This window comes from Toxorhynchites rutilus, chromosome 3 (assembly GCF_029784135.1).
Source record: "Toxorhynchites rutilus septentrionalis strain SRP chromosome 3, ASM2978413v1, whole genome shotgun sequence".
Taxonomy (NCBI): Eukaryota; Metazoa; Arthropoda; class Insecta; order Diptera; family Culicidae; genus Toxorhynchites; species Toxorhynchites rutilus.
This window is the reverse complement of record NC_073746.1, coordinates 310,010,018-310,023,210: the sequence shown is the minus strand read 5'-3', so window position 1 is coordinate 310,023,210 and position 13,193 is coordinate 310,010,018. Positions and strand designations below refer to the sequence as shown.

The window sequence follows — 13,193 nt, the reverse complement described above, 5'->3', positions numbered from 1 at the left end:
TAATTATCGATAGATTCCGGTTTTATCTTTAATGGTAATAAGAGATGAAACGGATATCCGGCAACCAGAGGTGCCATCCTTCCTGATTTATCAGGATTTCCCAGACTTTTTAGCACATTTCCTGATATCCTGACATACACTCAATTTTGCCTGATTTTCTGAAATGATCCTGATTTTTGTACTTTTTACATTATCAGAATATAAATGATCCGTAATCAATATACTGGTTTCCACGCTGTTGTGGACAACTCTATTTTGCCGCGCTTCGGATATCGTGTTGATCCGTCGCAGCTCAAACCCGCATACATGTATTTTAATGTGGTTTTCATTTTGGTTGTTTACATTGTTATTGTTGTGGATCGAGTCATTGTTGATCGTCCATAGTGAAATGTATCGTTTAGTCATGTCGTGAATAAAGTTTGTTTTTATTTATTCGGCCTGATTCTACGCGGCGTGTGAGGTGAGATGACAATTGTCACATCACCATCACGCAACTCTCCTCACTCTATTCCTACAGTCGTTTCGGATGCCGTGAGAGGTTCATTTGATGTATGTGAGAGGATGAACAGCAAGTGACAAGGCGTTCATTCTGCTGGTTGCCAAATCTGATCAGAGATGCCACATTCGCACATGTGTTCACGAATTTGCAGACATTTAACTTTTATCACAAACTTTTATTCCTGCTGCAGGCTATTTAAAATATTGACAAAACATTATTGATTCCATATGATAAACGAAGCTGGTCAGTATGTCAGACATTAGCACATATTTACAAATATTTCAGATTTTTATCGCATATATTTGAGAAAAAACATCTGGCATCCCAGAATTTTATTTGTTTCGCTCAGAGAGGTCAGATATTTGTTTTGCTGCAGTCAGTACCGTATCTATAGATCTGATTTAACCTGGCCTGTTGTTAGTGTATCAGGACATTCTGCCGAATTTGCAGGTATTTGATTTAGATTTGGTGAAACAGTTGATTGCATCCTGTAAAGTTTAGCATTTTTGTTTGTTTTGGACGTAGTTGCTGCTGCTCTCTGCACTCTCAGTGTTAAATTGTTGCTCTGGCTCCGGCTCGGGCATATACCACGGCTTCTGAAATGGATATGCAGTTCGGTGACGATGACTCGCGGATAGATAGATGAAACACAAGACCCATATGATAGATATATTTTAGAGAAAATAAATAGATTTCATGAAATGAAAATAATTTCGGTGTGCTTATTCGTCCAATTGAGGAATAACAGACTCACTACCGCTTTCACAAAAAAAAACAAACTACTTGCAATTTGTCTTTCGTACTGTGAAAATTGAAGATAAATTGAATTTATTGATACATATAATACCCTTACTATCGATTCTATACGACCCAAAAAAACACTTATTATTCCTCTTCCTTTTTTCATTTGTTTTCATGCACTGTCGACACCTCAAGACATGTCGACGATTGTCACCTAGAAATCCCAGTTCATGTGACAATCGTCACGTATATTTGAGAGCGGGAATAAAGTGAGAGTTCATTCAAGTGAGATTTCTCACGGCATACGCCTGGTGGAATCGCGTGACATAAGTGACAATTGTCATCTCACCTCACACGCCACGCAGAATAAGGCCGACTGTATATTAGAGATAGGAAATCGCGTTACGTATGGGGGGATGGGTCCAAAATCCTAACATCCAAATGCAACAAATCGACGCATAAGGCTTTTAAAAATGAAAATATTCATTTATTGAAGAAAATTAAGTTGTTCGGAAAGTGTTTGCGGCTACTGATGATGACCGAATCAAGACGCTAGTCACAAATAAACCTCGGTACACGGCAAATCAATTAGCAGATTCACTACGGTTATCTAAAACCATTATTCATGAGCATTCAGTGAAGCTTGGTTACGTACATCGTACACTGGTGTTCCCAGTGCACAAGAAAGGAGATACGGAACATACAGTGAATTCGTTTTTAAAACTGAGTTAGGCTAAGGCTAAGGTTACTTTGGATAGGAGTACGCACGAAAATTTGATTGTACGAATAGAAACAAACAATTTTGTTCGATAGAAGCTGACGAATTCGAACGAAGCAAGGGGGAAGCAATGTAACCACACCAATACAACTCAATGTGGTTGTTTCCTTTCACTATTGCATACAATTCGTACGACCACTTTTCTGCATTCAGTGTCACCGCCGCCTAAGGTTACCTTAGATCGGAGTATGCACGAAAATTTGATTGTACGTAGTGATCCCCGATAATCGTTAGATTAATCGGTTAATCGAATACTTCCTACAGAAATCGATCATTAATCGAACGAATACTGCACAACCAATAATCGAAGCGAACGAATAATTTACGTCGATTAATCGATCCAAACCCAGAGCAAAAAAACCGTACGGCCGCTGCAGTTTTATCCTGTAAATCAATCATTATCTTTGACGCTCTCCTAAACTCCTAAAAGAAGCTCAATGCCGTCGATTCGAAATAAGCTTCGTTTACGAGTTTAGGGGAGCGTAAACGATAATAATTGATTTTCAGGCGGAATGAACACTTTTTTGATACCAGATGGCTTTCTAACAAATGAGAAATATTAGTCTAACTAATTATTTCTCTCAGTTTGACGAATAATCGAATAAGCGATTATTTGGAGCGATTAATCGTATCGAATAACAAACTGCTGAAAAGTATTCAATTAGTGGATGAACGATTAATTTCAAAAATCGGGGATCACTAATTGTACGAGTGGAAACAAACTATTTTGTTCGATAGAAGCTGACGAATTCGAACGAAGCAAGAGGAAAGCAATGTAACCACACCAATACAACTCAATGTGGTTGTTTACTTTCACTATTCCATACAATTCGTACGACCACCTTTCTGCATCCAGTGTCACCACCGCCTTAAGTGCGATTCACATACAACATCCACGTCACGTTCACGTTCCGTCACGTAACGTTGCGTCAATTATTCTTCTAAGTAGTTCTTATGCAAACATTCTCATACACCGGCAACGGCAACTTAGACTTGCCGTTGCTGGTGTAAGTGAATGCTTCAATAGGAATTGCATGGAAGAATAATTGACGCAACGTGACGTGACGGAACGTGAACGTGACGTGGATGTTGTATGTGAATCGCGCTTTATGCTTCTTTTACAAAACACGTTAAACCTCGATTTTTCCTTGCTGTGCTTTCCATTCAGTGCGAATCAAGAGCGTTTGCACAATATCAGTGTCAGTTCCAGTGTCCGAACACATTTATTGTATAAATAGAAAATAGTCAGCAATTCGACTAGAAAGTAGTCACATTTTGTAAAACATCCGCAAACAAACCGTATATGTTTTTATTTTATTATTTTGTAACTGTCAGTCACAGTCAGTCAGCACTTACCTACCAAAAAGCTCAACGTCGGCCCCTAGGGACCGACGCTGGGCTTAACATGTTAAGTCCGATTCACATACAACATCCACGTCACGTTTACGTCACGTCGCGTCACGTTATGTCAATTATTCTTCCATGGAATTCTTATGGAAGCATTCACATACACCAGCAACGGCAAGTCGAAGTATCCGTTGCCGGTGTATGTTAATGTTTTCATAAAGATTGCATGGAACAATAATTGAAGCAACGTGACGTGCGAAACGTGAACGTGACGTGGATGTTGTATGTGAATCGCACTTTAATCGCATGCGATATACTCACTCGCGATATTTTCCAGTGCAGCTCTTTAGAATGGTGCGCGATATCGCGCGATAATTTGTCATAATCTGTCTGTCAAACCTGCATCCCTCTAATCATTCTGCCATTATTTGTTGTGGACCAAAATCATATCGCTCGAAGTGTGAATGCAAGTATAAAATTGCAGATAATTAATAATTGAAAAACTAACAATTTCAATCGAATATTAATAAAAATGTGTAAAAATAATTATGCTTATGCAGCAATACGCTTGCAATAGATGATCGACTCAGTTTCATATGTATAGAGCTGAACATTTTATTCGATATATCGTTCCACCTGTCTGATGTACGTAGGGTCTCCTGTAAAAGCAACGCGATTTTCGCAGCCAAAGCTTGGAGAGTTCTATTTTTTCTCGCACTGTCATGGGTGATTTCTCGCTTTGCTCTGATTGGTTGACGAATAAAAATCGTTATTGAGGTAAAAAAAATCGCGCTCAATGTGAATGATTGTAATCCGGCATTAGTTGCAAACTGACTCTGTAATAAAAAAAACGTTTTCAGTTTGACGAATGCGGCGGTTTATTGGTGTGCGTTATAATCTGATTTGTTTATATTTGGGATGACAAATGTACAGCGTCGACGTCTGGTGGCGATATTAGTGCTTGGGAGGTAAATTATTCTCTATCAGATCAGAAGGGCCAAGTGCAGTGTAAAAATATGGAAGTTTGAATGAAAATTTCTACTTCATATTGTTTGATTACCTAACACATGTAGTCCTGACACTCACTTAACCATTTGTCGACGCATTTTCTGTTTGTTCCTCAAATAATTACTACGAGGGTCGTTCAAAAAATAAGTTTCAGTGCCTCAGAAATCACGGAAAAATAAAGTTAGGACAAAAAACAAGGTTATTTTTGTAATCTACGTTTTATTTTCTATTTTCTACATAATCGCCGTAACGTTCGAGGCATTTTTCATAGCGTGGCACGAGTTTTTCTATTCTGAGCGCGAAGTGCGTAACGTCCAACTACGATGTAACTGCGTCAAGAATTTCCTCAGTGTTGTCAGTTGTCAGTCGCTATCAATTTGGTCAACTTTCAACTTTGTTATTGTCTGCGCAGCAAGGAGCAAGACACTCAGGTGGACGCAGTGTATTCAGACCTTAAGGCTGCTTTCGATCGTGTCGATCACAAAATCCTGATATCCAGATTTACGATATGATTGAAGTCATATCTAACGGCGGATGCGTGTCAAAATTGGACCTGCGCAGTCAACGACTTTCTCTAATCCCTCGGGAGTGCCTCAAGGAATCAACCAAGGCCCATTGTTGTTTTCATTGTTTATCAACGAAATGTCCTTAGGCGTCGTGCACAAATTACGTAACGCTAAAAATCCGGATTTTGGACCCCCTCCCCCCCTACGTAACGCAATTTCCTATCTCTAATACACAGAAAGTAACGCAACCTCGACCACCCACCCTAGCTGTTATCCATGATTATATCCATAAAGAAAGAAATGGATAAACTACTAATCACATCACTAACCACAGTGAATCCTGATTTTTACCTCCCCACCACTAACAACTATTCCTTTCTTGATAAACGATAGGGAACCACGCTATAAAGGCGACCTTTCTGGCCTTCGGGCGGCGAATGTCATACTAATATTCCTTCCCTTGTCCTGGTGACTGTAAGGACGTGGCCGGCGTCGTTATTGACTATTTGAAGTTCGAATCACCAAAAGTTGTACAGTGAGAATGTTTTGCTACTCCCAAGCGTCATTAGGTGTGTTCTTTGTGCAATTTCGCTGGTTCAGGTCAATCACGAAGAGCCCAAGCCCAAGAAATATGTTTTTCAACCAGAAAACGTTTCTTCCTAAAATTCCTAAAATTCCACTACATCATTTGTCGAAAGTTTCGAGCTACCCTATGCTGGTTGACCAAATGTGACACTGCAACTATGACAAAAATCAGACTGCTTGCAGCATACAGACTGCCCTCAGATATTCAATGGCATAACCTCTGTTGCTTTTCTGGAGTGTATTTTGCCCCAGATCAACACATTGAACTGTTTGTTCCAGGCTGGAAACCCTGAATTCACGATGCTACATGCATCTAATCATTCTCACTAATATCTACGAAGTTTCAATGTGCATTGCTACTGAATTTGAAGACATTTTGAGAAACGGCAATAATATTTATGTTGGGATGGCAGTAGAAAAAAAAATCAGAACAATGGATGGCGAAGGCAGAAAATTTTTAAGGATATTTGAAGCAGTTTTTTCATGGAACTGATCATGCAAATGATAGAAAGATTCGATCTTAATTATCTCAAGGCTACTGTTTCTAACGATCTCACTATGCCTCACTCCCACTAAAGGGTGTGTCACATCAAATTGCATCACGGAAAAAACGCTGTAGAAATTTAATTTTTAGGAATTATATCTTCAGCTTTCGCTTATAATCAGATAAGAGTGTATAGATCACGTTGGCCATGCTTCACTGTAAATTTTTCGTAAATTTGGAAAAATGTCGTCGAACGAAAAAGAGCGTCGTGAATTAATCCTGTGCACTCATTTCGAGAATCCGGAGTTGTCACATCGGGACATCGGTAAGATGCTGTGAATCGTCCAATCCACGGTCAGCAGAATACTAAAACGATACTTCGAGAACCTAACCATCGACCGGAAGGTGAAGAACGGCAAAAATGGATGCTCCGTCAGTGAAAAAGATCACAAGCGCGTAGTTAAGCAGTTTAGACGTGATCCGAGAAGTTCGGTCCGGGATGTCGCCAATAAGCTGAATTTGTCAAGTTCATTCGTCCAGCGGACCAAGCAGAGGGAGGGCCTGCGTACATACAAGGTTCAGAAGGCTCCTAACCGCGACGAAAGGTAAAACATGGTGGGGAAGACGCGAGCCCGGAAGCTGTACACCGAAATGCTGACGAAGCCGCATTGCCTGGTAATGGACGACGAAACCTACGTCAAAGCGGACTTTCGTCAGCTGCCGGGCCTGTTGTTCTTCTCCGCAGAGGACAAATTCAGCGTTCCGGAGGAGATTCGCAAGCAGAAACTATCCAAGTTTGCCAAAAAGTACATGATGTGGCAAGCGATCTGCTCTTGCGGAAAGCGGAGTGCCCCCTTCGTGATGACCGGCACGGTAAACGGGCAGGTTTACCTTAAGGAGTGCCTACAGAAGCGCTTACTACCACTATTGAAGCAGCACGAGGGCCCGACCATTTTCTGGCCGGATCTCGCTTCGTGCCACTATTCAAAGGACGTGTTGGAGTGGTACGAAGCCAACGGGGTCACCTTCGTGCCAACGGAAATGAACCTGCCCAACGCGCCGGAGCTTCGCCCAATAGAGAAATATAGGGCGATTATAAAGCAGGCCCTCCGGAAGAACCCAAAAGTTGTCAAATCGGAGGCGGACTTCAAGAGAAAATGGATTTCTGTTAAAAAAAAACTACAACCTGACGTTGTACAGAACCATATGGACGGGGTAAAGAGGAAGGTGCGAGCATACGGGCTTGGGCTCGAAGTATGAATAAAAAGAAAATGCCAAAAGTTGTTCAATAGTTTTTATTTTACTGTCTAAAATTTTTCAAAGGATCGGTCTACTGGGCGAATTTCTACAGCGTTTTTTCCGTGATGCAATTTGATGTGACACACCCTTTATGTCATACAAATGTAAATGTACATTTACAGCAAGTGTAGTATTTGTAGTAAGTAAATGCACTATTTTGTAGAAAATTAATGAGTATTTTTTTCGCGATAATGAAACGTACTTTTTTCTGCAACGAATATTTTCGATGGCATAGATTTTTGGAAGAAAAAGTACAGATGAAAAATATTTTTACCCCTTCCGGTACAGATAAAAATGTGACAACACTAATTGCAAACAGGATGGGAAGAAGGAAGGAACCTGTGTTCTTCGATTGAAAACTGAAGGTGAAAATTCACTCTACTGCGATTGCTATAGCTGCCTGCACCACAAACCCATCGATTTCGGGGTTATCTTTTGTCGTTCTGAGGTACTGCATAGTATAATTTGTGGATTAATCTTCTGGGAATGATGTTTTTGGGAGCATGGAAAGGGTAACTTTGTTAAAAGATACTAAAAAACTACTTGGATGTTCAATAAGTTCAATGTTTTAGTGTCGTTCTAGACAGCGTGTAATCAACAGTACATATTGGAAGGATGATACCGTGATACCGAGTGTTACGCACAGTATGTTAAAACATTAAGTACAGAACATTTATTGTCAACAATTTTTCTACGAATTTAATTAAAATACATTTACGAGCATCATATTTGTTTGCTTAGTGGGGAACCAGTCTGTCGTAGATTCTCCACTCTCTGATTTGGTTTAAATTTTGTTTTTGCACGGACCAGTTCTCGTAGTGATTGTGGAACAACATACCATCGAACGGTGGATATTCGTTCAGCGTTTCACTAGCCAAGCCGAGGTCCTTGTATGCTTCCATGAAGACATTGAAGACACTTATAAAAAGAAACGCAACACGATAACCCCTGCTATGGAAAGTCCGTGGCAGATTAATTTTCGTATGGTCATACGTCTCGTAGGTCACATCGTATGCTATTTGTAGCAGATGGTCTGCTTCGAAAAGCTTCAGCAGGCGGTTCTCCATGAGACAATAAAGCGTGACGACCATTATGCGCAGTTCCTCCGGAATAGGCTTTAATAGACGGTGGTTCAACGTATCGGAAGCGATCCAGCAGAACAGCTGAAGTTTGATTTCTTGTAATTGTGCTCGTTTCTCCGGGTCGGTGGATAGAAGATCCACCAGTGATGGTGGTTCGATGTGTTCCGGGAACTCGACACGATGCTGCTGAAGTGAATGGTCAGCATTATGGGAGAGCTTGGTTAGCAAATTGAACCGGGTAAAATCGGAGTCTATTCGCCGCTTCTGCCGATGATATAGAATTATTCCTGCTTGGCGGGACATAATTGAGATGATCATCCGGGGGTAATAGATGCCGAAATGATGTGGTTGCAAGTCCACAAATGTAGTTGCGAGTTCCTTCGGTTTTCCAACCCATACTGCGTACAGGAAGGTACTGTTTTGCTTCAGAAGAACGTCCAAAACGTGATCTCCGTTTGGATTCAAATTAGGGGGGTGAAAATTCTGGAAATAACAATTAGGTTACGTCCAATAGAAGCATAAGTACTTCAACAACAAATGCTTACCGTATCATAAAAATTCAAACCTTGTTGGAAGCGTTTGACCAGGTCTGAGTTTACTGCCGCTCTCCCCACGATGCCCCTCAGCAGTAAACGTAGTTGTTTTGATCGCTGCAGATCCTCCGGATGCTGTCGTACAAATTCAGCTAAGTCATGAAATCTATTGGACGGATTACCCAATTTATCGTAAAATTTTTGAAGCATCTCGAAGTCCAATACATTATCCCCGCTCAGCAGAGCAAACAACGGCATTTGACTATAGCTGAGATCCAAAGTATCCATCAAACCCTGTCGGTTGTACTCCAATGTGGTCAGCGTATCGAAATTGATGTTCATGGATGACCACAGATGCCATGTTCCCGCATAAATTAGGTAGTCGGTATCATTCGACAAAATTGCCAAAGCCTTATTGTCGGTTGCATATGCCGCCGACTCCTGGACACACTCGATCCCGAAGGAAGTTGTCAATCTGCCATGTTTCTGGGCAAGCTGTTTCAGCGGGTAACCACCGTGCACAATAAGCACTATTTCGGTCTCGATCAATTCGGCTGTGGTGCACCCGTAGTCAACTTCATCGTAGAAATCGAGCATACCCCTGTATGAACGGTTCTGACGCTCACACCACTTGCCGTACTTGTTTACCTGCACCGGACCATCGCAGAAAAATTCCAAAACCGCGCCGCACTCTCTGAGCTTGGTGAAAAGTTGATCCAACAGCATGTACGCCACCTTCAGCCTTCCTCCGCAAATTTGCCCATTATAATCAGCCTGGCATATGGCATGACCCATAACCATCAAATCGATCACGATAATTGGCGCCGGTGGGTTTGGTTTGGTAGCATTGTCATAGTATTTACTAAAGCAATAGAAACCAGAATCAGTGGAAGTGAAACGATGTAAAATTGTAGTGCGCGTAGTTACCGAATTTCCTCCTCGATGTTTATCTCAAAAAATCCGTTAGGAACAGATTTCCGAAGAAACATATCCAAAGTACGCATACCCATCTTAGAAAAAAGGCCGTCGAGTGATTACAATAATTCACAATAGAAATGGCGTACTGTGGTTGAACAAAGCCATTGTTGTGAAGGGTTGCCAAACTATAAAATGTTCGTAGTTCAGTCAACGAGATCGAATCATTTCCATGGTACTATCTTCTTGGTCGGTCGAAATGCAAAATAAACACTGGTACAAATAGTGTTAGCGTTTTCTATTGTTTTGTCATTGTGGTGCGATGGTTGTTTATAGACAACTGCCTGAAAATGCAGATATACTGAATGACAGAGGGAATTTTAAAAATAATCAATTTAACACGGCAGGATTAATTTTTATGAAACGTGTATTTCTATGAAGCAAGAACCAATGTTAATTTTGTTTGTTGAAAATATTTGCTCAAAGCAATGACCTTTCTTTGTTATTCAGGTAAATAAATTGATTCACGACAGTAATAAACAATGATTTTTTCGGTTAGTTTCTATTCTCAGAGTGACCCGAAATTGTAAATCAAAAATACTGTTTGTTACTTCAATGATCCAATATATGTTGTTGTCTTCTGAGTAGTTCCCTTTAGAGGCAGTTGATATGTGCCATTACGAAGTATGTTCACTGGTAGGCTGTTTTTCTAAGCCCATGTTTCATAAGTCTCAGCTCAATAGAGGCAATCCGCTCAACGAAAGTTGATAAATGCTCATCTTATTTCCTAACAAGAATAAGACAACTATTGAGTATTTTGGTCGAAAAATTATTCAAGATTACCTTAGCATGGGTTCCCTCTCATTGCTTGATTCCGGGGAATGAGAAAGCGGACTCGCACTGAGAGCACAAGGCAGACAATCGGATATCCCCGTCCGGGATATCTTAGGTAGCCGTGATCTGACACACCGACGCGAGTATAGGAGTAACTTTTTTGAACAAGTGCCATTTTTCATATTCTAGAATATTGTTGAATGAAATGTATAAATTAATGTTAGTGGCGTGGAATATTTATTGAATATAATGCATAAGATCATTACCGGACTATTCTTATTTGATTTCAGTCCCCTTTGTAACTGTATTGAACGGAGAATATATTAATTATTCGTCATTAGATTCATACGTTCAAAAGCAAAATATAAATGTTTGACTTTCGTATAGTTATTCACTAGATATAATGGTCATACATATACACACTTGTGAAAGAATTCCACTTGTGGAAGAATTGTAAACAGTAAACTATAAACTAATCGGTAGCTTAAGGTTATTTTTAACAGTTACAGTTTCGGGGATATTTTTTTTATAATGGACAATATCGACAAGAAAACAAGAAAAAGAAAAGGGAAAGAAATCCTTTTATATCATCTTTTTATGCCCCATCTAAAAAAAGGCATTAATTCTTAGTTTACTAAGAAAACAGAGACAAAGGATATTAGAAATATGCAAACTTTATATTCCAGAACCTTTACCATCTGGTAATTAGGTCGTCATACATTCTTCTCTTCGATAAAAGACCAGAAAAACATGCAACAACTGCATGAAAGGGGGGTCTCTGTAGCCACATTGGTTGCGCGTTCGCTTAGTAAGCGATCGATCGTGAGTTCAAAACTCAGGGCCCTCATTGACCATCTTTGTGTTGTTACAGAATAACTACGTCCACGCAACAATCATCAGCGATGGAGATCGATCCACGGTCGAAATAAGATCGATTCATTCATACAACTGCTCTGCTCTGCAAGAAACATCGGGCTGCTGTTCTATAAATAACTCAACAATGATCAATCAACTGTCTCCGCTGTCCGGTCTAACTGGATAATGGAAGAACAGATAGAAAACTCTTACGCCTAAATGGCTACTGTGTAGATGTACCATATGCAATGGTATAGAAGGAATACTGGCAAATGGCAACTGTGTAATGTGCTAATTATAGATAATGATAACCATGTGACATGTACACGATTAAAATTCGGCTCTGTTTCAGATAAAATGCTAATGAGCCTAAAATAAATATATGGGATAAAAAAAAAACTGCATGAAATGTAAAAAATATGTTTGTTTCGAGCATGCATTTATGCTATGTTCTGATTCTCACACCAATGAAACCACAATCGATTAATACGTTTTTATGTTATTTTATAGCTCTTGATACATCCATGAATTATATTCAGTTGCTTACTTTTAATTAATAACAGTAAAAAATTCGAATCTCGTTATTTGTGTTGGAGTATCAAAAATTACTCTATTTTGAGGAGGCTGAATTAGATGACTTTTAAAACATAATAAAGACGAAGAAAACATATTTTTTGGAGTTTTTTCATTCAATCATACTCTTTTCTTCAAATAAATGCCAACAAAGTCTGAAAAATACGCAATGGCAACATTACAGAGAAGTTCAATTTTCGGTCTGTGACACCGTGCGCGAGTATACGTGTTATGATTTTGGACGCGAGTACAGGAGGGTTAATGATGTTTCCTTCGTTGTGTCCCCGTTTCATATCCCTCCTATCCAAACGATAAACTTTTACTTAGTCGCGGCAATACATACACACACTCTTTACAGATACACGGGCCAAAGGTTGTGCAGTCCACTGATCATTTAACAAGAGCCAAAGGTTGTACCGCTCATGACAACTCTACACGAGCTGATGATTTTGCCGGCTAGTGACCATTCTATCCTGGATTCCTCGAGTCGAGAAAGATGCACCACGCTAGATATGGGGTACAGACTAGGGGGGGCGTTGCTGATTAACGGTCAACTGCATCCCAATAGGAAGTATCCCGTGTCGGGCACACGTACAGAGCATCGAAGACTGCAACATACCAATTATGAGAACACTTAATACTAACCTCGAGCCAACCGCGAGTAATCGGTTACATATTACTAACATAGTTGTAAGCAAATATTGTCGAAATATTGAACTCCCGGCCCCGTTTTAATTCGTTTATTTTTACAGGCTCAGTTACGTAAGTTTAAAGGAGCCGAATTCTTAAATATGTTTTTAAAACTATATATATGCAAACAATTTTCTTAAATCTATGGTTAGTAATGTGGGAAACCGATTACTCGCGGTGGACTCGAGTTTAGAAGGGTAACATAATTTTTCAGGAAAAGGATGGGATATAAGGAAATTATTACAATGTTGGTAATCACACACACTCAATTCTTAAATCTATTCGTATATCTATTGTGAATTTACATTTCAACTTGTTCTCCTGATTAAAGCAAGGGGACCAATTACTCGTAAAGGAAGAAAAGCAGGGTATAGGGATATAAGGATAATCACACACGAACATCGATAGCTTTAAGGAAAACATATATTTGGGACATGTAATCAAGGTCTAACCGAGCCAACACA

At 39.9% G+C, this 13,193-nt stretch overlaps 1 protein-coding gene across 1 annotated transcript; it reads right to left on the bottom strand.

The window, feature by feature from the left end:
* Window positions 1–7,897: 7,897 nt before the first annotated feature.
* Window positions 7,898–9,950, bottom strand: LOC129776575 (uncharacterized). The gene is made up of 3 exons (XM_055782298.1): window positions 9,790–9,950; window positions 8,875–9,724; window positions 7,898–8,812 (listed from the first exon to the last, which is right to left on the bottom strand). Exons 1-3 carry the CDS (start codon window positions 9,870–9,872, stop codon window positions 7,985–7,987), a joined length of 1,761 nt encoding a protein of 586 aa, XP_055638273.1. The 5' UTR covers window positions 9,873–9,950; the 3' UTR covers window positions 7,898–7,984.
* Window positions 9,951–13,193: the final 3,243 nt, after the last annotated feature.

Bases quoted from the DNA above. Each gene is read 5' to 3' on its own strand.
- LOC129776575 (XM_055782298.1), bottom strand. From the start codon at position 9,872: ATGGGTATGCGTACTTTGGATATGTTTCTTCGGAAATCTGTTCCTAAC. The intron at 9,725-9,789 runs GTAACTACGCGC...CTATTGCTTTAG, and splicing joins AACATCGAGGAGGAAATTCG to TAAATACTATGACAATGCTA. The intron at 8,813-8,874 runs GTAAGCATTTGT...TGTTATTTCCAG, and splicing joins GTTTGAATTTTTATGATACG to AATTTTCACCCCCCTAATTT.